Source organism: Stegodyphus dumicola, chromosome 1 (assembly GCF_044657685.1).
Source record: "Stegodyphus dumicola isolate Sdum_Otavi_A_Nest chromosome 1, ASM4465768v1".
In the NCBI taxonomy this organism is placed as follows: domain Eukaryota; kingdom Metazoa; phylum Arthropoda; class Arachnida; order Araneae; family Eresidae; genus Stegodyphus; species Stegodyphus dumicola.
In genome coordinates this window covers 180,344,328-180,370,269 of record NC_140768.1, presented here as the reverse complement: position 1 = coordinate 180,370,269, position 25,942 = coordinate 180,344,328, and the positions used below count along the sequence as shown (strand labels likewise).

General features: G+C 30.8%; 1 protein-coding gene across 2 annotated transcripts in view; it reads right to left on the bottom strand.

Moving 5' to 3' along the window:
• LOC118184543 (serine/threonine-protein kinase PAK 2-like) overlaps positions 1-25,942 on the bottom strand; it is a 135,101-nt gene that overhangs the window by 108,534 nt on the left and 625 nt on the right. For both annotated transcript variants that reach the window (XM_035354251.2, XM_085823388.1), the window contains exons 2-4: positions 25,688-25,763; positions 14,811-14,899; positions 9,644-9,750 (exon numbers count right to left, since the gene is read on the bottom strand). In XM_035354251.2, the coding sequence (XP_035210142.1) occupies positions 9,644-9,750; positions 14,811-14,899; positions 25,688-25,746 (255 nt within the window). In that variant the 5' untranslated portion in view covers positions 25,747-25,763. The remainder of the gene's footprint in view (positions 1-9,643; positions 9,751-14,810; positions 14,900-25,687; positions 25,764-25,942) is intronic.

The window sequence follows — 25,942 nt, the reverse complement described above, 5'->3', positions numbered from 1 at the left end:
CACCCATAGTAGACTGTAGTCTGAAACAATCTTCGGCTTGAGTATATCTTCATTTTTTTATTTTTGAGGCTGACCATGGAAGTATCATGAATACTGCTCATCAGACACACATCCTTCATCTTCGGTTGAAGAATCTAAATCATCTATATAACGTTTCAAAGAAGTGGACGCCATTTTACAACAAAAAGATCCTGTGCACTTTGAACCAAAGAACTTATAACCTCTAACCTTTGAAATCTTCAGTAAAGTGCTGCCATCTATTAAATTGAGCACACATTAACTTTACCCGAGATACAGTCGGGTTTGACAAAGAAATGAAGCCGAAATAAACGTCTCCCGATATATATTCGGGTATAACAATACGATGCACTCAAAAAAAAAATTATCCCGAGTAATACTCGGGCGTGACATTTTCGAACACCAGTGCTGTGCCCGAGATTATCTTGGGCATGACAGTTAAAAGGTTAAAAAAAAGTGTGTCAAAATACTTATCAAACATATATATTATATAAAATATATAAATCTAATATATATCTTAAGTTGCACTTTCAAAATATGAAAAATGCAAATTAAATTTTGTCAATTGACCCAGTAGAATGAGAGATATAGAACTGGCCTCTCTTATTTTATGCAGAGTGTACACATTTTCTTACCCTTAATAGTAACTTTAATTACTTCAATTAGTCATTCGTATATTAATGCAGTATTGCTATCTACTGTATTAATGCAGTATTACTATCTACTGTATATATTAATGCAGTATTGCTATCTACTGTATATATTAATGCAGTATTGCTATCTATTGCAGTATTGCTATTCATATATTAATGCAGTGTTGCTATCTAAATTTTTATTTTCAGACACTTTAGTCTAAAACTTATGGAAGTAAATCAGATTATTTCTTTTCTAATTTGAAAATTGAATTCACCAATTAGTAAATTTGCTAATGCTCATGCAAGTGTTCTTCAAACTAATGAATTATTATTACCAAGATTAAATCTTTGGCTTGGTTAAAACCTGTGTAAAAAGCTGTCATTTGAGAAAAATAAACATGGAGCCATTAAAATGCTTAGAAGTATTCTATAAAATCAACTTCAATATCTAAGATTGAATTTTGTCTTAATTTAAATCTCACATCTGGAAAGCTTTCTTGATGTATTAATAACAGTTTTCTTACTTTTTTAAAATTAATGATGAGCTCATCACCAAATGTTTAAGAACATCTTAAATTTTGGAAATTAGGTAAAGCGGCAATCTAACACTAATATCGCTTTTGCTAGTTTCAAGTCAGCCAAAAACTCTTTTACACAAACCATCATCTTGCGGACTGTGCCAAAGGCTCATTGTTATAAGAAAAATAATCATGAAGCATAGCCTGAAAGGCAAAATTCACTTTATAGTAATTAAAAAATAAATAAAAATTATTCATGGGGAGGGGAATAAGTCATAGTAGGTAAAGATTTAATGATTTACAAAGGAGAGAAAAAGCAAGTTCAGAACCTACAGTATATACAGTATATAATATCCATTGAATTTCGTTTTCAGCATGTAACCTCAGCACGAAAGTATTATCAGCGAAAAACTGGTTTTTAATCTTCATGTTCAGCAAATTTCTCAAGTATCTGTGCCGCTCTGAAGTTAGCAATAAACTTTTCTGTACTTTTTTTTTTTTTTTATATTAACTTCGTTACAACACTATCACTTGTGGCACTAGCCACTTAAATCTACAATCTTTGACTCCAAAAGCTAATGCTTTATGCACTGCGCAACAGGAGGTCGTAAAAGCAACCTTAAATTCGTGTAGGTTTTAAGCAAATTCAAAATGCAGAATTTTGAAATATATCATTATTTTTGTAATTTATTGCTTTAGATTATTGCATAAAAGTTATCAACCATATATCATTTATAGTTAGTTACTCTCAATAAACTTCACAATTTTCTTTTAAATAGATTATTTAATTAGTGTATTATATGTTTTTGATTATCATATGAATTCTTTTTATTGATACTATTCCATACTTGCCAACCTATGACACTCAAAAATCAGGAAATTTTTTTAAGAAATCGGGAGAATTTTCACAATGTTAAAAAGACTTTTTAAATGATAAAAATATAGTTTTTAATAATAAATTAACTTTAAATAGTTACTGATTCTTAAATGCTAGCAAGGCAAAAATACCTTACACATAAAAAACATTTTTATTACTTGCATCGTTTAAGGGAAAAAAAAAAAGACACTTTAATCAGTTTTCGTACAAATGTTATGAACAGTGGCATATTTTGCTTTCGTTAAGAAAGAAACTTCATAATTTTGTTCATAGCAATTGCCATGTAGGCCACTTTTATTAGCTTTCACTAATAAAAGTTTTTCTAATGTGTCATCACTAATATTAAATCTAAATTTAGTCCTCATTTTCACAACAACACTGAAAATCCTCTTATACTCTGCATTACTATGGGGCACTGTCAAGATGGCCAACATAATTCTAGACAGTTCATTATATTTTAAAATTCCATCAGCACCTTTCAGTTTTCCAATTAAACTCCACTGGGTGTCAATACTAGCTTATTTTATAACTTCATCCAAGTTTTCTAATTGTAAACTGCAAAATTGCGCCTGCAATATATCAGTGGCAACATCAATATCATCATCTTTTATGACTAAATGAAGTAACACAGGAAATCTGTTCAAAAAGTACCTTATGTCAGAGAAAGATGCATTTGCTAGAGCAGAAACATCAGCAACTTTAGCATGCAAAATCACTTCATCGTTGACTGGAAATTTATGTAGTATGTAATCACATACTCGACAGAAGTAACCGATATTGTTCGGAGAACACTCTTAACGCCAAAAAGGGGAGAAACAGTTTATTATGGTAGACCACATTATAGTTGTCATCCGATAATATACGTCCTCTAGGAGGACAGCGTGATACTTTTCCCCTGCTGAAGGGATTATCCACAGTAATATCTAACAGGAAGATAAAACCTATTTTTGTCTTCTGAAAGTTCTTCCCCTACTTTTGTAGTTGCAGCTCCTATTACCAAATCATCTTTCTTCTGATTTTCTATTTCACCATAAATCACATCATATATAGAATTACAAGACAAAACACAGACTGGTTTTACAAACTCTGATAAAATGTCTTTAAACAGATCATAAATCATTGATTGCAAAACATGATTTAATGGAATTCTGCTTTGTAGAACTGTCTTAAGAACATCGAATGATGGCAAAATGAATTGTAAAAAAACGCAAAAAGCTTTGTTAATGTCCGAAGAAAAAAACATAAATATTCATTCTTCACAAGATAAACTTACAGTAATCAGAAAATGTTTCGTGTGTTGAGCAATTTTTTTATTCTGAGAGAAATTTGTATCAGTTTTACGCTTATATTTTGCAGTATTGTTTTCAGAACTGCCAGTTTAACTGCTGAATGATGCAGAAATTACTTTATTTTTCTCACCTATTTTTAACAATGGAAGGAGTAACTACATCTCCATTTACTTTTAGTATTTTATAACTTTCAATAGAGCCTTTTATCTTAACTCTCGAAGCATTTACTTCTTTAAAAAATGCAAGAAGTGGATTTTTATTGATCGAGGATTCTAGATAAGCATTTCTTTAAAAAAAGGCAGCGTGTACACACGTTTCAAAATTTTTCTCATTTCAGTAATAGGCAGCTGTTGGGAACTGTTTAAATTTTTCCTTCCTTTTAGAACTTCTTTCAAGATAATAATAAATATCAACAATGTGTTCATCCACATTTACTGGTAAAGAAGCCGCATCTATTTCAGCTTCTAAATTTAAGAAGTGACAGGGGCACCTCATAATCTGCAAATCTGAATTTTCCTTTCTTAAGATGCCTGCAACACCAGTCTTCAAGCCTACCATTACTGGTGCATTATCTGCACCAAGTGCTAAGAAATTATCCAGAGGGACTGCATTTTCTTTTAAAGTTTTAATAATTAGCTGTGCTATATTAAGCCCGTTGAATGGCCTTCTAAAGTGAGGACAGAAAGTAAACTGCACTCAATTTCTGAAGACTCTGGATTAAAAACAGAAACAACAATTGGATACAGTTTTGAATCGGTATTATTGCTTCCATCCGTGAAGAGGCAGAACGAAGCTGTTTTAATGCAATCAATAACTGAAGATTTATATTTCAAAACCATTCTTTAACAATTGCACCCGTTTTGGTCCTTGCACTTGAGTATTTCTTAGCGATTTCACTATAGGGAAACATTTTTCTAAATAAAGCTGCAGCGTGATCTGACGCATTCAGTGGCAGGTTGTGCTCCAGTAAAAAGGCAGAGAACAGACATTCTGCATAACTTTTTGTTCCTTTGTTTCCGAAAAAAATTTTAATTTTTCTTTTTTTTTCTTTTTCAAAACAACTCATGTTGTCCTTGTGTTTATGTGTACGCACATGTTTGAGAACATCCGCCCTTCCACCATGCAAAATCGAAAAATTGCAATGACAGATGGTACACATCGCAAATTTATTACATTTCCTTGAGGAAATAATGGAAGGAAAGAAAAAAAGATAATTTCCAAAATTATTTCCCCAAGGCATATATACTCACACAACTCAGGACAAGATGAACGAAATAACTAAAGAACATCCAAATTGTTATTTGATTCCTTGAGAGCTTGCTTTGTGCTTATTGGCTAATATATGCCAGATGACACGCACTGGAGCTCGATGCCCAATGGAGAACTGGAGAACGACGTTTCTAGATACGTATATGCTCTCACTCACAAAGCAAAACTATTTGGAGCTTCTTGAAAACATTATGACGCTGTGAACAATTGCCGCGAACACTGACAAAACCAAAGCCATTATTTTCAGAAAAGGACAAACAAACTTCCTTCTGCCTAATCCCATCTTCTTTGATGATGATATTCAGTGGACGGATCAAGTGAAGTATCTCGGAGTCACACTTGACAAAAAACTCACTTTTCGGCAACATTTACTCAACTCTCAGGAAATTCAATATCTCAATAGCTACTATGCATCCTCTCCTCGGCAGACATAGCAATCTGACTATCAACTATAAACTTGCTTTATACAAGCCCATCCTTAGACATTCTTTACTTTATGCCAGTCCGGTATGGGGACACGCTGCTAAAACCCACATAAAAAAGATCCAAGTTATTCAAAATAAAACCCTTCATGAAATTATTAATGCACCCTGGTTCATATCAAATTCATATATTCACAAAGAACTTCAAATTGATACTATACAAAATTATATCAAACAACAAATTTTTTCTTTTCTGTACTATTACATCCAAACAGCTGTATCAGTTCTTTGCGATGCTCACCTTTTCCTAGAGCAAAACACAAATATCCTTTGGATATTCTTAATAACATTTTGTTAATTGTTTGAAGTACTTACTACTTTACTGATCCAACTTTTTTTCACATTGCTTGTCTATTTTCATTCATTACATCTTTCTTCACCGACTGATGGCGGCTAAGTTGAAATATCCCATTCTACCATCTCGATTCTTCTTATCATCCTTATGTTGTTCCAGACATTATTTTATCTGATGCAGAGTAAAAGCGCGCTGTCAGTCTGTTTCCATTCGACACAAGTCAAGTCACTCACAAAGCAGAAGTTCTCATCTGATTCACAAGATTTTGTTTTAGATATAATCTAGAGAAAATTCAATTGCTTTCAGACGTCCAAAATCACTTTTTTTTTTGTTCATATAATGAAGTATTAAGACAAGTTCCATAAAAATTATGAGAAATTTTAAGAATAAGAAAAAGTCGGGAGAAATATATTGTAAATCGGGTTGGCGGGAGAGCGGTCGAAAATCGGGAGTCTCTCGCCTAAATCGGGAGAGTTGGCAGCTCCGCTATTCCATTTGATTTAATATTTTCCCAAGAAAGAATTTTTGAAAACTGTGATAAAACATGGTCATTTGAAATGAGATAACTGAAACTGACATGGCAAATGGCAAAAAGTTGACATTTCGTCAACTGTAGTCTCTAGTCACCTGGAAAATACTGCCTCTGAATTTGTTTACAATTGGTTATTGCTTTATGTGCCCACTATGAATCTTCCCTATGTCTGGAATCATCACTACATCACAAAATATTTTAACTTTCACCTTCTGTTCATCACTCAACTATCTGTTAACTGCCATCTTGCAAATGGTTTTGTAGCAAATCATACTCTAATACTGACTTTTCCTGACACCTATCATATTTTCCATGAAATAAAATACCTGAATATGCATTTTTAACATTCAATGTATAATATTAAAAATTTTATGGCATGGCTAAATAGTATGACATTTTGTGCACCATCCTATATTTAGCAATGAGAAACAGAAAATTCTCACTAGATGAGAAACAAAACATGTGCGCATGTTCAGACTGAAAGTTTGTTTCTCATAAAAGCTAAACTGCTAGTTCCCATTTCCTGTGAAAGCTGCTATAGTAGGCAAAGGCCAAACTATAGCAAGAGTGTGCTAAAAGTTTTTTTTTTTTTTTTTTTAAATATAAGAACTGCTTTGGTTGAAGATTTGTTCAATGAAATCTAAAACAAACACCTCCCCCCCCCCAAAAAAAAACACCTATTATTCATTACTACACATGTTTCTTAAATTCTACAAAACATTAATTTTTAAATATCAATGATGTCGATGATACTGTAATGCAAAATGCTCAACAATGTTTTAAAGCTCTTACATAGTTATTTTTATTAAAACAAGTTGAAGGTGACTTTTTAATCCTGGACTTTGCTGCTGATAATACAGCAGTTATGAGACAGCATTTTGACATTCACACACTCTTTAAATCATTAAATCATTAAAAGTGTATTTAGATTTCATGATGCCATACAAGCTCAAACATGTAAGAAATTATCAAATTCATAAGAAGTATATAGCATCACTTTGATTGCATTGATTTATTGTGCGATAATCAAGTTTTTAATCAAGTTGGGGGGAAAAAAAAAAAAGCACATAAAGATCAACATGAAAACCAAGAATAAATGGCTGACTTTCTCTTTGTGAGATTCAATATGAATAAATGTAAATAAATATTTCAGGGGTGGAACAAAGATTGTTCTTAACACATGCCCTTTAACTAATTCAGTGTTAATTTAAGTTTCATTTATATCCTTTTACAAAGTTACTTATCTTTCTTGTTTCTTAACATATCTTAAAATAACTGCTAAGTTTACCAGGAAGTGGAGTTAAGTTCCGGGACATATGTTCATTATTACCTTTGCTAACAAATGAAACTTCAAGTTATTTTGATGAAAACACTAACTTTTTACTTAATCCTTCAAGCAGCACGATTAGAGCCTGAAGTATTCATATTAACAAGTGTTGGAGATGAAGAACTCCTAGTAAAAAGAGAATGATTCCTGCAAATATAAGCTATTCAATAAATTATTCCCAAAATATTTACCAACAGTATGCTGGGAGGGATTTTTTATCCAAAAATGTCACATTTATTTTTGTTTGAAGAGAATAAATAATATTTCAGTCTTCGCAACACACATGCTATCAAAGCATTCAAGGACATCCTATATTCTGTCATAATATGCCCATGTAATTGAAAGCATTTTCAACAATGGATCCAAGGAAGAAAGCTAAACTAAATTTATAGTTTGCCAACACTGCACATTTCTGTCAAATTTATTAGTCCAAAGGGGCTTTGTCCCTGAAGGACTATTGTTTTTGTTTTGCGATTTTGCATCGGACTCATAAACGTCGGTTCACTTTTCAAACTGTTGCCACAAAATGTTAGAGTACTGCATTATATTTGAAGAAATTAAATAATGAAAAATCTGCATAAATGATTGTCTATTTCTCGCGTTGTGATAAAACAATGGTACATAGAGCCATCGAATTTTGAATGACGAAATCCTACTGCGAATATGGGCATCTGAAATCCCAAATTTGGAATTTGTTTTATTATAGATTTTATATTTTGTAAAACTTTAACGAATTTTTGATTTACAAACTCAATGCTTTAAAAGCGAGAAATGGCAATGTTATATATATAAAAAAAAAAAACTTTTATCTCCAGCTCGCGAGAATATCGGAAATTCTAAAGATATGCTTAATTTAACATTATTTTGCGATATTGCTCTTGAACTGAATTTTATGGTTTAAGTGCAAAGAACATGATATTTAATAAATAAAGGTAACACTCAAAACGTTAAAAAAAGCCCCTTTGGACGTAATTTAAAATCTGAAACATTTCAGATTTTTTTTTAAATTATTATTATTATTATTATTACTTTGTGTGTGTGTTCGGTGCATAAGAAAACTGAATATCTATTGGATAGTTGCTGATTTCTTGGTGCAACAGATATGTTTTCATCTATTGATGTGACATTTGGCAAAATATTTTTTCACAAAGCAGAACAGGATTCATGCCATTAAATTTGATGAAGACCAAGTTTTTTAAGAATTACACTCTTTTTCTCCCATATAATCTTCATATTCTACACATGTTTCTTTCAAAACACATTTAAACTCTTTTTTGTTAATTTTTCCTGAAATCCTATAATATTTTCAGTCTCTGCCCCAATAAAAATTAATCATAGACATCAGTCTTCAAGATTATAGTCCATGAAGATTACCTGTCCATGCAATGATACAGAACATACAATTTTGAATACAATGCACAATGCTCATTATGTCTATGTGCAAGTTATCAAATCCAGAATTTCTGGATCTGAAAAAGTAAAAAATCCAGAATTCTGGCTATATCCGGACCACAATCACCTCTGCTATTGAAGAAATAACATAATGCAGTATTAAACAACATAACACGATTCTATGAAAATCTGTTTTGTACAATTTTATGAGGCGCTTTGAACTGTAACTGATCATGAGGGCAAATTCAACATGATCAAACATACTAAAGCTGACATCACAATTATCTTTTATTGTTTAAACTATTACACCTTTCAGAGCTTAAAAATACCTACAGATATAAGCAACATGTTTACTACTGTTTCAGTAAATGTGCTCAGATAGCTTAATTTATTTAAAGAGTTTAAACTAAAAATTTTGTAGTTATGCAAATTATGAATATAGTGAATGTCATACGTAGAAATATAGTGAATGTCATAATTTAAACACTAAAACATTTTTTGTAGAACTATTTAAATTAAATTACATATATTTATTTAAGTGTATCAACATTCTATAATACTACAGTATCAGAATAACCTATTAATGGGTACAACGTATTCCTGGAGATGCATTTTAAAATAAAAAAATCTGCTAATTATCTGCATTACAATCTGCTAATTTCTTTTAGTAAAAGTTCCCCCCTCTTTATAATGCAAAAGAATATTTTACAAAAAGCATAAAAAAGCCAGAACATTTGAAGAGCACGAATTTTAAAAACATCAGTTAAAAAATTTCTAAATGTTTTCAGTTATCTTTCTATTAATACTTGAGAAATAATTTGATGAATCATATTTTTAAAATGTGAGAGAAAGGGCTTCATTTCATATTTTTGATGTAATTTAATAACATAAATATAAACAGAATTATTTTGCAACAAGATTTAAGTCAATATGTCTGATGGTTTACAATATTTAGCATAAACAATCACATAATTTTAATAAAGTACAACTAAAACATATCAATACATACAGTGAATTCTCCAGTAATTGCATCAAAGCCAACATGAACAGTATGTTCAAAATTTGTGGGTGGGGATATAACAGGCTTTTCTAATTCTTTTCTTTCTTTTTTAGTGCCTTTAAAAAAAAAAAGTGCTTTTTAAAATAAAACTTATTTTTTAGAAAATCTGTATTACATTGATTGATTTTGCATTTTAAGCATTTCAAATTCTATACGATGTTAATCAATTTATATATAATGAAAAAATACAAAGTAGTTCAAAGTCTAATCCAATTGCATGCTGATAACAGCAAAATCGGCAGTAATAATGGAAAAAAATATGTTTTAAAATTCATGTCATATTCATTTCATTAAAAAACATGTCCCCCCTCAAAAAAAAAAAAAAAAAAAAAAAAAAAACAGAAGCAGCGTGACAAACTGCAAGAAAAAAGGCAAAACACGCCAAAACCAAAAATGAAATAAGAAATTTACATCTTTTGCCACAACACCTCTGATGATAATGCAGCGAAAGTAAATTTCTTATTTCATTTTTGGTTTTGCATGTTTGGCCTTTTTTTCTTGAAGTTTGCAACTGTGCTTCTGGACTTTTGATTTTTACATATGTTTATTCGGAATTAAATATAGGATGAAATGTAAAAGTATTATTTTTCATTTTATACATACACACACACACATATATATATATATTTATACAAACACACACATACACATAAAAAGAATAAGGTAAACTATAAATAGTATAGGTACTTCCTCATTATCTGCACCCCCAGCAAAAAGTCAATGAAAATGTATTCATATTGCAAAGTAGTATATTTAGAAATAGTGATGCGACAATCCATGGTGTCATCAAAGGGTATGCACATCTGTTTTGACCAGTGTACAAAGCAGATTTATAACAGAACCAAGTTTGTGAAATTTTTTGAGTTTTTTTAAGTCAAAACACAGCACTGTGTTTATGGGAAGAACAAGCAGTGAAGAAAAAAAAAAAAAAAAAAAAAAAAAAAGGATTTCTTGAAAAATGTGTTTATTATTGATATTTTTTGTTTTTATAATTTTATTAATTGATTGCTCTTGTATGGAATTCTTAATGTGCCACCATTTTGAAAATTATTGTTACCTTTTGCACATTAGCTTGGGAAGAATTGCCAATGAGTTTGTTAATACTCTCCAAAGTTGCTAACAAATATGTAACTTTTCAGTGGGGATGCAGATAACCAAAATGTTTAAGCTATCATGAAGGATGCCCAAATAAAAAATAGCACAAATCCTAAATCTGAATACAAAATCTGAAACAGAAGTAAATTAATATTAAAAATAAATAAACAAAAGTTGGTAGTTCTTCAGTCAGCAGCTGAAAGAATTAAAAAGAGTGATGTTTGTTATTACAGCTGAATGAACTGCAAAATAAAAAGTAACTAATTGAAAATAATTTCTCTTTCATTCAAACATTAAAAACTAAATTTTAATAAAGCAGTCGTACCCCAATGCAATTAAAAAAAAAAGGTGCTTAAAATTTTACAAAATTGTACAAAGATTATAATTTAAATGCTGAAGTAATAATTATCTAGTTCCTTGATACTAAGAAATAATTATTTAAATACTAAATAACAATTAAAAGTTTTTATAAAATTTACATATTTTCTTTACAGTCATGCTTTTGAATTTGTTGTTTACTATAGTCAATTATGGTAAATATGAGTAGTAAAATGCAAATTACCTTGAAGAATTAGTAAACTATTTTATTGTGGCATTCTACTGTACCTACAACAACAGAATGCCACGTTTCCTCAATCAACTGTAAACAAATGATATGATAGTTGATTAATTGAGTATAGAATTTTTAATGTTATACAGTACAAAATCCAAAATACAGAGTTTTTTTATTAAAGAATACAATACTTAAAAAGAAAAAGGGAAAAAAATAAAAAGCAGATGTGCTGAGATTCCTGCATGTTTCTAAAAAACACCTGGTAACTAGTGAATGACAGAATACATTGCCATTAGTTAGCCTCTAGCTTCCACCACCCTCTATTCTTTTGTTTGGTTGTAGAGTAAGAGGGATTCACATTTTATATCTAACTGAAACAGAAAGTTAAGCCTCAAGACATATTTGTTTTGGAGTGGGATGTAGCTCATACTAGTTTTCTTTTGTTGACATTGCAGTGGGAAAGAAAGCAATCTTGCCAGGTGCCAGACTTCAATTTTCAGAAGTTTTGTTTCTAAATTAGTTTTCCTTCAGTTCTAAAGTGATACAGTACAACGTCCGTAATCACGACTCATCGGGACTTCGGTGATTCCGGACTAGGGGTTTTCCCGGATTATAGATCATCAATTTAAATCTGATAAGATGGCATGCAGAAATTATACAATTAAAAATATGAAACCATAATTTATGAAATAAAGAGGAAATATGATTTAAAGGGTATCAAAATTTACAAAAAAAAAAAGCTTAATATTTATTTGTTTACTTTATTAAACATTTCTATCAATGTAAGTTGTTTAAGTTGCATCGTTTTTTGTGCTAATACTTTCTCTTTAATTCTATAAAGGCATAATTTCTTGTTCAGTTACAAAGTTCCACTGTTCAAATCCTGTAATTGCTGTGTCGAGAATACCGACTAACTTGTCAATCGAAATTTTTTCGTTTTCAATAACGTTCTCTGTTACTTCCTTCACTATCGGAAGCGCACATGGATAAATGCTTTACTGGCTTTACACGCATGTGTAAGTTTCTGGCTTTGAGGTCTGGATTATAGATCATTCCGGATAACAGACGTCCGGATTAGAGACTTTGTACTGTAATATGTCAGTTTCTGGCCTGAACACTTTACAATTCATTCTCCTAATTATAATATTGCTAAGAACTAAGCAGGGTACTTTTGTATTATCGCAACCACTTCAGCAGAAGTCGCCAAACTTTGGCAACCAAGCACATAACAGTTCTTTAGGTAACTATATCCACTGTAAATTGCAATCTGAAAATTCACCGAATCATCTTTTTTCTTCTGTAAAAAAAATTGTTCAACTGCACCGAGGTGGTTGCATGAATATGTGAATATTCTTAACAATTGGAGTGCCTTATATATCAAAGCAAAACCAGGTTTTTAAATAACAACACATAAAAATTTAACAGGCAACGAAATTAGTTTTTTATTAGCAATCAGAATCTCATAGAGTGAAATAAGTTCAACAATCAGAATATAATATTAACTGAAGAGCATTAACAATTAAAAGTAAAGTGAGAAATAATGAATTAAAAAATAAACCACCAACTCAAAAGAATTAGTACATCGATGTTTACAATTTAAACGTGAGAAAGCCCCTAACAATGAATATGAATAAATTGAAGGAAAAATAACAGTTAACTGAGAATTAATTAAAAGAAAAAGTGGAGATTTAAATAATGGAAAATTAGCATTGTGGTTTTGAGATTTTTGCAAAACTAATATTTATAATAGAATGACCAAGAAACAATGACAATCTTTAATCAAGAAATGACAATCCGTAATCCCCGGAACCTTTGAAAACTAACTGTGCGATAATGTCAGAAGCCAAGTGTGCTTACGAACATATAACGTCACAAAAATTACATGATCTCTGATGTCACTAGTTTTTGTGTTTTTTTATTCTTTTCTTGCTAGTCTAGCTCAAAATCTTTTGTCAAGATTCAAAGAGAAATAGAGTTAAATTCCAAAAACTGAAGTTAACAAAGTAGTTGCTCATACCAGTTTCCTTTTGTTGCCCTAGCAGCCAGGAAGAGAGAAAGAATTAGATTCTGAAGAATTAAGTTCAGTTAACACAGCAAATAACAATCTTCCTTAACTTTTGCAACTATTTAGCTAATAATTTTTTTTTTTTTTTTTTTTTTTTTTGCAGGCTATTATTCTTATTATTACAGCTAATCAAAATTTAAGTTTGGATTTTCCATTGTGTCAAAAGGAGTTTTTAATTCTGAAGCAGTAGAAGGATCTACAAAGTGAAAGCAAATTTGGTACTTGCCTTTCATAATGGCCTTAGCAAGAGCAAATTGTGTCAGAGCTATTTGGGCTTCAGAAAGTGCAATTTCAAAACTATGCAAAACAAAAACCTTATTTAGGTGTAGATTTTGAATGCTATCGAAGAGAAAATTTTCTGATTAATGAAACTAGTGAAGAATCAATAATAAATAAAGAAGATATAACAGAAGATTTCCAACTGTGATGACGATGCCACAATTAGCAGTTGACTAACAAATGTCAAAATGAGTAGCATGATTTTAAATCCAGAAAACATCACTTTCGACACTGAAGGAAATGACCAAGAGATTGTTGAGACTGAAATGATTTTGACTGACACTTTAGAGAATTCTTAACTTGGCAATTACAGGATTTGTACAATACGAACAAGAAATCATGTCTGTCCATAAAATTAAAGTATTAGCACAAAAAGCAAAGCAGCTTAAACAACTTACATCAACAGAAATTTTAAATGAAACAAACAAATTTTTAGCCTTTTATTATATAAATTTGATTTGCTTAAGAATATTAATGCCGTTTTATTCCATAAACAACAATTTTACATTTTTAATTTTGTAATTTCTACATGCCACCTTACTGGATTTAAACAAATGATCTAAATCTGGAAAATTCTGAAATCCGGAAACTCAAAAATTTCGGCAGTTGGACTTTGTACTGTTTTTGTTTTTCAGGTATAGTTTTTTATAGGTAAATGTAAAAATCAAAATAAATATAATGCATTTTTTTTGTGACAATGGCAGTTAAGGTATTTGGCAATTATGTAAGTTAGAAATTCTTGCAGTCTGGTTCACCTCGTAATATTTATGGATGACAAACAAAATTGTAACCAAACATACCTGCCTCTGTTGATGTTGCTATACTTACACATATAAAATATGAAATAGTTTTCATATTCAAAAATAATGAAATAACACTTAAAAATAACTCGTCCATTTTAAAATATAACACACTCTGTTTTCTTAGCTTACTGTATTATTTATAGTTTATGGTTTACTAATTCAGTTTAATTTGTATTCCAGTTATTAAGGTAATTTAATTAGATTCAAGTTAAAAAATAAGTTTGTTATACCAAAAGATGTTCAATTTATACATTTAAGATATGCACAAACACGAATTTCCAAAAAGCACACATAATAAAGTATACAATAAAACTAGCTAACTTTTAGAAGGTTTTAGTTTCACTTTCTTCTTTTCTTCACCTTCAGGCTCTTTCGGCAAAGGTCTCATATCTACAGGAACTGTGGAATCTCTAAAATTAAAAAAATAAAGAAATATTTACAAAAAGCAATATACTGAAAAATTATCTTGAAATTTTAAAATGTATTTCAAAATAAAGAACATATAAATCTACTTTAAAAATAAAAGTAATATAATATGACAAAAATAATTTAAGATTGGAAGGAGCCACTACAATTCTAAACCTTTTCACATTATGGATAAATCCTTTTAATGTTATTAAAGTTCAATTTGCAGGAAATCTGAAAGCAATATATAAACACTTGACTAACAAATATAAAATGGCTTGTAGATCAAAAACAAGGAAACCAAAATTACTGACAACTTTAAAAACTTGGTACTTGCATATTATCTAACCTGTTGGCCATGAAAACTGTCACCAACAAGAAATTCAATTTAGTGCCAATTATTGATAAACATCAAGTAACATCACATTCATCTGCATTTTTGATTCATGTAATAATACCTAATGCTTGGTTAGTCATCTTTTATGAACAAGGGGATAAATTAATTGTTACTGCCACGTCTTTTTTCTTTCATTTCAGAAAGTTCAAGGGTTGTAGAATCACATTTGTAACTGCACTCTGTTCATTTACAGTTGGTCAAGAGAATTAACATCTGTTGAATGGGAAAATGAACAGTTGGCTATGGCAGAAATAGAGTAATATATAAAATAACAGATTAAAACAATCCTCTGTGGGAAGTTTGTATCATAGTGTTCTAAACAGACCTTCCAGTAAAATCAGTGGCTTAACAAAAGAAATTGACTGAAGCCTTTCAACAAAATGTAAAAATGAAACATGATTGGTGTAGCTTTGATGAGATTTCCACAAACTTTTATGGTCCACAAGATAATGCGTAAGTACCAAAAACTCAAAGATATGCAAAGAGAACTGAGGTTAACATCAGATATTAATCAATCAATTATGGCAAACTATTTGAAGACTGTCTATCTGACAGGAAAAGTATTTTAATAGAGAAATTTCTATGGAAAAATATCTACAGATATTCTCTACTTTAAGGTAATTTGATTTACACTTCTCTTTTACAAAGGATCTACATTAGTATGTTTCCAGTTTATGCAAGAGATCCAAAAAGGATATCTGAAGAAGAGCATGTGGGGGAGGGATCTGCTTGTTTTGTTCAATATTTTTTTAAAAAATACAACTTTAATTGTGAAACAGCCTGCAAATTTAAGGCAGTTTTACAAAATATTTTGAATGCCTACAAAAAACTATGTGGAAGAAAAGAGCAGGGAAAGGAAAAAAAAATGGAAAAGAAAAAGTTTTTAAAGATGGCACTAAGTCAGACAAACATTTATTTTTTAAATTAGACAGAACAAAGGATAAACCTTGTCTATTTAACAATGAGCAGACAGAAAAAAAAAAAAAAAAAAAAAACCCTAGATGCTCAGCTGATAAGGAACTTTTCGCTATTTTTTCTGCATTATATTCCTGAATTTTAATCTGCATCACCAAATAATGAAATTTTGTTGCTGTCAATCTAATGTGCTTGATATCTACCCAATTTTGAAGGCAAAATTAAATTATACAAAATTTTTATTTATTGAGACTGAAGATTTTTTTCCCTTGCTTTAAGTAATATTTTACATGCATTGCATTAGCTGACTAAATTTATTACATCCCAAATATAATTTCATCAGGATAATGTTCTGCAGAAATACGCTACTTTCATAAAGCAGAAGAAATGTACAGCTGAAACTACCAACTGCTTTCTGATTTATTTCTAACTACATTGGGAGCTTATGTGATGATTTAATAATACTTCAGAGAGATTGGAATCTAAAGGAACTATAGGAATTGAGTTGCATGGCCATCTTTCTAGATATCATAACTGTACCTACTTTTTGCACAGTAACAACTAGTTTATATACATTGGCTTTGTAGGTAATATGTAGATCGAAATCACAGCAAAGCTATCTTTCTTTTAGCTTGTTATCAGGAATAAATCATTTAGTACTGAAGTTAACATCAGAAATGATTAGCAACAGATTGTTCTTAACAATTAATGATTAACTTGCAACTGTACTGTACTGACTGAGAAAAATATTATTGGTAATACAGTGTTTCACCAGGATATCCCCGATGACATCACTAGCACTTCCTAGAAATATTACTACCAGCACATTTTGATAGAGAACTTTAACATGCACCACATATGTTAGCAATGTCCCTTGTCTTTTGATATCTGAACATAAAGATAATATAAATGGAAGTGCAATGAGCCTATTAAAAAAAAATCAATAGTGAATCAGCTTTTTAGATACCACTTGGGACTATTTGTTTGACTTTTACCCAAAGCAAGCTTCTTCAACACTAAATGTCTTCACAGTGATTTAAGGGTGGAGGAATTCAGTAGTATCATAACCATGGCTGCCAACTCTCCTGGTTTTTCAACACATCTTCTAGTCTCCTTCCATTTGTAAACTAGATGTTCTTCTAATTACATCATGAAGGCACAGAGGGCTTTGGACCTAACTGCCAAATCCTGGTGGTGTTGAATTATCATCTAACACATTTTAGTTTGCATCACTGCATAGCAATTCATCAGAGGTAGGAGATGTAAAACATATGCAGTGCCCTAGCTGGGAATCCAATTCCAGATGTCCTGATTGTTAGCAGAAAGTGCTTCCAATCATGAAGCCACATGGTAAGGAAGGAGAAAGTGTCTTCTAATTCAAGTTCTAATCACTGGTACATTACTAATGTACCAATGTCTTATAGTTAGATGTTATATTAGTTATATAACATCTAACTATAAGACTTATAGTTAGATTCTTATATTAGACACACATAATGTTCACTTTAATTATTAATTCTATCTTTACCATGTTTAAAAGTACTTTGAAGCTTTCCTTCCCTACTCCTAATTTTCTCAGCATAAAAGTGTAATAAAATTACAAAATGAAATTAGCCAAGAACATAATCATTAGAATATGTAATTAACACATTCATTGCCGGAGACACAATGGTGCACCCAAATGGCAGCACTTCGTATGCCAGTGACACTCTGAGATGTGAGTTGACAATTAGAAGTTATATACTTTATTTTTAGTGTGGCAATGAAAGCTGAATGAAGAGGTTGTTTAGGCATGAAGCATTATTGTTGTTTTTTGCGTGTATGGTTTTGAAATTTTGTACTCGAATTTTTTTATGCGCATTGTTAAAAATCGTTGACAGTACAAATATAACAAAACCTTCTCAGACCAAGAAGAGGAAAGAAAACAAAATTGACTGGGGCTGAAATCTTAGAAAACAGCGACTTTTCCTATTATGAGAACACGGCAATGAAAACTATAGCTGGGATTCTAAAATCGAATTGGAAGGAAATAAGTGATACTGTGGTGGAAACCACACAAACATCAAATTCTGAGACAGAAGACAACAACGCACCTTAACACTCACTGACCGCATGGACATCAAGTATGAGGACTGTGACTGTCCAGAAAAACCATATTGCTTGAACTGCTGCAAAATATACCAAAAGTGATAACATAGCAATACCGTACTGTTTTCTCTACAAATGACATTTTGTTTGCAATAATTTTATAATTTTGTATCCTTTTCATGCTTCCCTATTATAGCAATTATATACAATAAATAATTTGCTACATTATATAATCTTAGAACTGAGCATTTGATGTGTAAGTAGTATATGCATAATTTTTACTTTGTTTCAATATTTTTAAATAGAAAGAATAACTCACAATACCAATATGTGTATTTTGTGCTTCTTATTTGAAAAGATTTTCTACATTTTTTCCAAAATGTGACTTCTTACCATCCAATATAGTACTTTTTATTTTTTTATCTGTGGCTTTATGCAATATGTGTTTAAACTTCCATAAGTGGGGTCAGCGCGAAACTTAGTGAGAGATAAGATATTTTTGGCATGATTTCGATTTGGTTTCCGGCTGTATTTTTTCTTGTGCCAAAGATACTTTATTTTGATGATAGTAGTGAGTGAATTTAGTGTAGCCAGAAGATTTTTTTAAAAATTTAATTTTGAAATAGTGTCACCAATAATTTCTTAAAACAGCGATCTGACTCCCTGCAGTATCAGTGGCACATAGATGATAGGTTAAACTTGATGTGCCGCCGACACGTTACAGAATCAGAAAAAAATATTACACTAAACATAAAAACAAATTGTTTTTCAGATTTTCTGGTTTCACTAGTAAAATATAAAGAAAATTTTAGACCATTAAAACCTATTTTGTAATTTGGCTTCTAAGAACAGAAAGAGCTTTTTCTCTGACAGCGAACGAATATTTTACATTGGAGTCATAATATAAACGTTTGAATAAATTGAATCATGTGAACTTAAAAAATCAATTTTGAATTATTTTAATATGGTACCATCACGCAGTGCGAAGACTTCCTGGTTTTTCATATTTCAAGGTTGGCAGCTGTACATAACTAAGGGTGAAAAAAATCATGATGGATCTACATTTTGATTTTTAACAGCACTGTCCATTCAGCTTCCCTAGCATTCATAAGGGTATAACAGAAAAGAACAAGTAGTATATGAACATTTCACATCATTTGCAGGAGTCCATCTTAAATAGGCTGAAATGTAGTGAAGCATCTTACAACATAACTGTATTCTTGCACATTGATTCCTAACAGTAATAAAGTTTTACACAAGAAATGGTTTTGAGAACTAAGGAAGGCAATAGACAGCAGAATTTAGGATCCACAGAGACTGCATCAGGTGGGAAAATACACAGCACCAGCCCTGTGTATGATGCACACAGCCATAGCTAGGGTTTTCAACCCCTGGGGACAATTGAAGATGTATTAACAGGTAATGGATGTCACTAGACACAAGCTTACATTATTTCTCTCATGGACAGGATGGACTCATTAGCACAGGATGTACATTTTGAAATTATTACATGCATAATGCAATATCAAAAATATAACTGCCGATTATTAAAAAAGTTTGCCATAATATAATTATTTATAAGTCACATTTAAATTTGAAGTGATACTGTTGGGGCATGTGCTAAATTAATTTTGATTCATAACCTTAAACAAAATTTATTTTGGCTACTAGATCTAAATTCATAACCCCACAATAAAAATTTTGAGACAAAATTTGTAACTAACTTCGAAACTAAGTTAAATGCTATCAACAAATTTACAGGTCAGAAACACAAAGCACTCAACATTAAATGCATAAAAGAAGTGGAAATTAATAAAATGATTTCTAAGAAATGAAAAAATGTACGACTACTACAAAAAAGTATACAACAGTTTAAAAAACACATAAATGCACATAATTAAATATAGAAAAGAATGTTTAAATACTCTTAAAAAGCTCAATAATAAGAATACATCACTATTACTACGAGTAAAAAGATAAAATTCTGATGGCCAACCAAAGCTCATGTAGTTTACGTTAACCCTCAAAATTTTTCTTTGCACTGCAACTGCATTGGGTTAGAGTTGACTTTAGGGTACCCCTTGTATTATCGCGAAATTGTTGTTTCATTTACCGCCAAGTTGTTGTTTAATTTATGACAACCTGAGTAGTTGAATGCTATGGAAACCCTATTACGACGTAATTGGTTGCGGTGAATTTGAATCATGGGAAAAAATTTGGAAAACATGTGTCTGATTTTTAGTAAGGGCTTGTGTGTGATGGATTAGCATGTTGTTATATTGTGGTTTACACTGTAAATTGGCTGAATGTAGTAAGATTAATTTGAAGTTTCTGCAGGATTCGGAACGAAAAAAAGCATTAATTGACTGGTGTGTAAATGGAGGTTTACTTAGTAGCCATTGTTAAGTGTCCTACAGGAAGGGAAAGCGTATGGTCGAGCATCGGATATTTTCGAACGGAGGATATTTTTTACTCTTATTTTTGTGAATTTATGTGGCTAACCAATATACAGATTCTAGTTCAGATAATTTTAGGAAGTGTTTGGATGCTGTTAAGAAATTGTGTTTGACTGAAGACGCGTAAATTCATAAATAAGGTAAGTGGATATTTGCTTTGTGTAGTGCTTAGATGCATAAGATAAATTTCCTTTTTTATGTTGTAGAGTTCCTCACTTTGGAATTCTAAGTTAATGTTGGAAGTGAAGAATCTAAGAACTGATAAGTGAATAATCGAGTTCGGTGACAAGAAACAACAAGATAGAAGGGTAACTAACCCTTTACTATTCCAATAAGATTTAACAAAACTCCGCCTACGAGTGTACAAGCAAAGCCCGCACTTGGACTTGAACTTAAAAGACTAAGAATTAAACTAAAACTAAGATTAACTAAAGAAGTATAGCCGAAGCTGTCAAGGTTCAAATCGAGTTGGTCCCTTAACTTATTTGACTACGAAGCTAGTAAGCCTGAGTACGGCCGAGCGTAATAACAGCTTTGAGAGAGAGAGTGGCCAAAAAGGCAGACGTGCATAAATCAGAAACTCTGATTCTCTCTGACTCAGTAAGTAACTTCGTGGTTTAAATACCGCTTCTCCTCATTAAATATTCAGCAAGATTTCAAAACTACGTCTGGCCGGAAGTAGTAAGTTGAAGTTAAGAATTTGACAGGAAAGGAACTTTAACTTAAAATTTAACTGTTAATAAAATTAACATAATTCTTACAATGTTATTTCATTGTTTGATTTAAAATGTAGTTTATTCAGATTACAGTCAAAAGTCGCTAATCCGGACACCCATACTTCGGACCTCAAAATTACAAACTTTCTGTGCATGCGTCAATGCCACGTAATACCTTTACACATGCGCATAATACATTAATGTATAACGGACGGTATAAGCTAAGCTAAAATTATCTAATTCAGTTAATGTTGTAGATTGTGTTGTTCCTCAATCTTCAAATTGGATCTGGCTTATTATTTTTTGCAGACTCTTAGAGCAATTCTACAAAAGTAAGTTGGAACTTTCGATTATGTCAAATAGAATTTCCGATGCTGGAACTACAAAGAGAAAGCATGTTTCGAAGTCCATCAAACAAAAAGTAGAATTGCTGCAAAAAATTGATAAAGGCTCCTTTGTTTCTCTAACCATTCCGAAATCTGTTTATCAATTTCATGCTGCTCTGCGTGGGGGGGGGGGGGATGTTGCAGTGCGCAATGAACTGGATGTTAATCTGTCAGCACTATCCTTATCTTCAGAGCACATGTTTTTATTTTATTCGGCTTATAATTCCTTACTAAATGTAGTATTTCATCTCGATGTACTCTGTCTTTGATATGATTTAAATCAAATTCCTCGTCATTATAAATATCGCAAATACAAATCAAATAGTTTTCTGGTTGCAATTTTCTAATTTCGACTATGTGTAATGTACGCTTTACGCATGCACACGTTGAAAGAAATGTTTAATAAAGTAAACAAATAAATATTAAGCTTTTTTTTTTTGTAAATTTTGATACCCTTTAGATCATAATTGCTCTTTATTTCATAAATTACGGTTAATATTTTTAATTTTATAATTTCTGCAAGCCATCTTACCAGATTTAAACTGATGATCTATAATCCAGAAAAATCGATAATCCGGAATAGCCGAAGTTCTGACGAGTCCGGATTAAAGAATTTTGACTGTATATATTTTTTGTTGGCAGCTCTTTTAACTTTTTAAGTGAATATAGTTTGATGTGTACATGGACAAAAGGCCTAGTAAGCCTACTTTGTGAAATTCTCTGAATTTTTTTAAGTGCAAATAGGTCGATGTGTACATGGATGAAGTCAAGAGAGCGTGCAATGCCATTTTTGTGCAATTCTGGGATGTTTTTTAAGTGAAAATAGGTTGATGTGTACATGGATACCGAGTTTATGCAATTCATTCTCTTGTTAATTTGGCTTTGTGTAGCGGCGATTTTTGACCCAAAAATCGCCGCTATGCAAGCCAAAATAACAAATCAAACAATTGCACAAACTCAGTATCCATGTACTGCCAAAAATCACCAAGTTTCGCCAAGGGGTACACTAAAATATACTTTTCCCCTGCATTGTTGTTCAGTGATCAATAAATACATCCTGTACTGACCACCACATCTACACAACCCAGTGAGAGTCGAATTGAAAATGAAGAGATGGCAAATGAAGATCCTATCATTTACAAGGTATTGTGTCAACTCTCCTAAAATACTTATTTTCCATCTGACACAATATTGATGGAAAGAAGTGCTTGGTCCACTGGGTGCTGGAATTATTACAGTACAATCAGGCAAACAAAAACTTTAGATTTTTTCAAATTTTAAATAAAACCACTGATTTCAAGGGAAAATTACTACTATTCCATTTTGAGGACCGTAAAAAAATTGCAGCGAAACTGTATGCACAAAAGTGCCAAATCTAGCAAAGGGCCCATTTAACAGCACGTAAAATCTAACATAAATGCTGATTTAAAATTGCGTAAGTTTAGACAGTTCTATATTTCTTAAGACACTATTGAAATATTAGTTTAATTTTTAAATCCTTTTTTGATATCCTGTGGATTTAACAATTTGGGACGTGCCCATGACAAAAAGTCTGCAATATAATTTTTACAAAGAAAAGGCATCATTCATTATAGAAAATTATGTTTGAACAACCCCAACGAGATGGAATTATGCTTCAGCAATAACTCGGTAGCGAAATAGCGATGCAAGAATCCATTCAGTTATGTTTAGCCTTTTTTATATAAATTATAATAATGATCTGAAATAGTTATTTACTTTTAAGCTTCAATTTAGTTACGTTTAGCCTTTCTTTATATATATTATAATAATGATCTGAAATAGTTATTTACTTTTATGCTTCCATTTACTTATGTTTAGCCTTTTTTATATAAATTATAATAATAAAAAAGGATTATATGAAATTAATCTTTCATCTAAATTAAAACAATAATCTTAGATTGTTATTTCCTATTATACAGTCAAAAGTCTTTAATCCGGACTCGTCGGGACTTCGGTGATTCCGGATTATAGATCATCAGTTTGGGATGCAGAAATTATAAAATTAAAAATGCAATTTATGAAATAAAGAGGAATTATGATCTAAAGGGTATCAAAATTAAAAAAAAAAGCTCAATATTTATTTTTTTACTTTATTAAACATTTCTTTCAACGCGCGCATGTGTAAAGAAAGCATACATTATGCATAGTCGAAATTAGAAAATTACAACCAGAAAACTATTTGATGTGTATTCGTGATATTTATAATGACGAGGAATTTGATTTAAATCATATCAAAGACGGAGTACATCGAGATGAAATACTACATTTATGCAGCCAGGCTGTTCATCAGGATTTGAACCCTAGACTGAACTACCACTGTTAATCGACTTTACCGTTTAGCTGCTGGTGAACCCAAACATAGGGCTGGCTTAACCATTAACCAATATCAGCACAAATTACGGTATCAGAGAAAGGGGGCATCGGGAAAAGATGCCCTGGTATTCAGGAAAGGGGATACCAAAACATTTATCATTCCTTGTCTTACCATGGAATGCATGAGGCAAAACCAAGAAGAAAAGAAAAACTGGCACAAACATATGTGGGCCCCAGAATCTTTTAAGTGCTTAGGGCCTTTAAAAGTCTTAACACCTTGCATGACTGACTGCATCAAGACTTACTGCTGAGGAATATTATAAATTCTCCCACTTCTTAAAATTAAAAATACAGCTCTTAGGACCAAGTCATAAATTTTACAGACAATATTGGAAAAGAAAATATTTTTTAAAAACTACCAATCTTTTATTATTATTCTTTGATGGAAAAGGATACAATTTACATGCTTCTCTCTTTCATAAAGATTATGCTGCTTTTATAAGTGTTAAATCTTTTATTGTAATCGAAAATGTAAATATAAAAAGATGCATGTATAAAACATTAGTACAAAATTTTGTCGAAAAATGTGATGTCAGAGAAAAAGAACCCTGCAACTCTTAGAACATCGTCAAAATACTAGAAATGGATAACTTAACCAAAGTAAACTTAATTAAAAATACATTAAATTGTCAATAAATCAATACAAGCGATTCTTCCACTGAATATAAAGAGAAAGAATAACTTCTCATTAGTAAAAATGCAACATATATTTTGAAATTTTTTGATGGAAAAAAAATGACATTTTATATATTAAAACTTTGAAAAATGGCATTAATTAGTTTTCAGGATATTACATCAGAATTTCACATGAATTTTATCAAAAAATAATGTTGTCAGCATATAAATTATAAATAACAGGTTTATCTATTTTTACTTTTTCAGAAATTAAAGGAAATTCAGGAGTTTCAAAGAATGAGTTTATTATTTTTACTTTATTTAATTACTAAAATTTTAATTATTTGAAGATTTATAACCGATAACGATGATAATTCCTAAAATTTTAATGTAATCTGATAAATAATTGGATGATTTTTAAATAACATTAGATGCAATGAATAGTATCTTATTTCACTGATCTCTAGAATGTAATTAAATCTGAAGTCAATAATATTTATTTATCACACTTTTTTTCATATATTTTTCTAGACAATACTGCCTCTGTATGCATTTTCACTCACAAAATATTACTACATAAATATATTTTCATTATATGAAACAGCATTTTTTATATATCTTTTCAAAACAAACAAAATCTTTTGAGTAAACTCTTTTTACTTTTTTTTGAAGAAAGAAAGAGGAAAAAAACTAAATAATTATAGTTTAACAAGTTACACTAAATATCAATTACACAACTCTCAATTATAAAATCCCACATTCAAGATCATGAAGAAATTAAAGTTCTTGTACTACTACAAGATAATTTACATAAAAAACATCATACCTTGTACTAGTGAGGCGCACAGGAGGAGCAGGAGGTTTTTCTTCAATATTATCACCCATGGTAAATTTATAGAAAACTATATTAAAAAAAAAAAAAAAAAAAAAAAAAAAAAATCTAGATGGGGAAAATCACTGTTTAAATAACATTACAAATTATACTCATCTTTTTCCTGCATTAATGCATGAACTTTACAAACTGGCGTATATATATATATTTAAATCTGTACCTGACTTAAACCTATAAGGGAAAAATTAT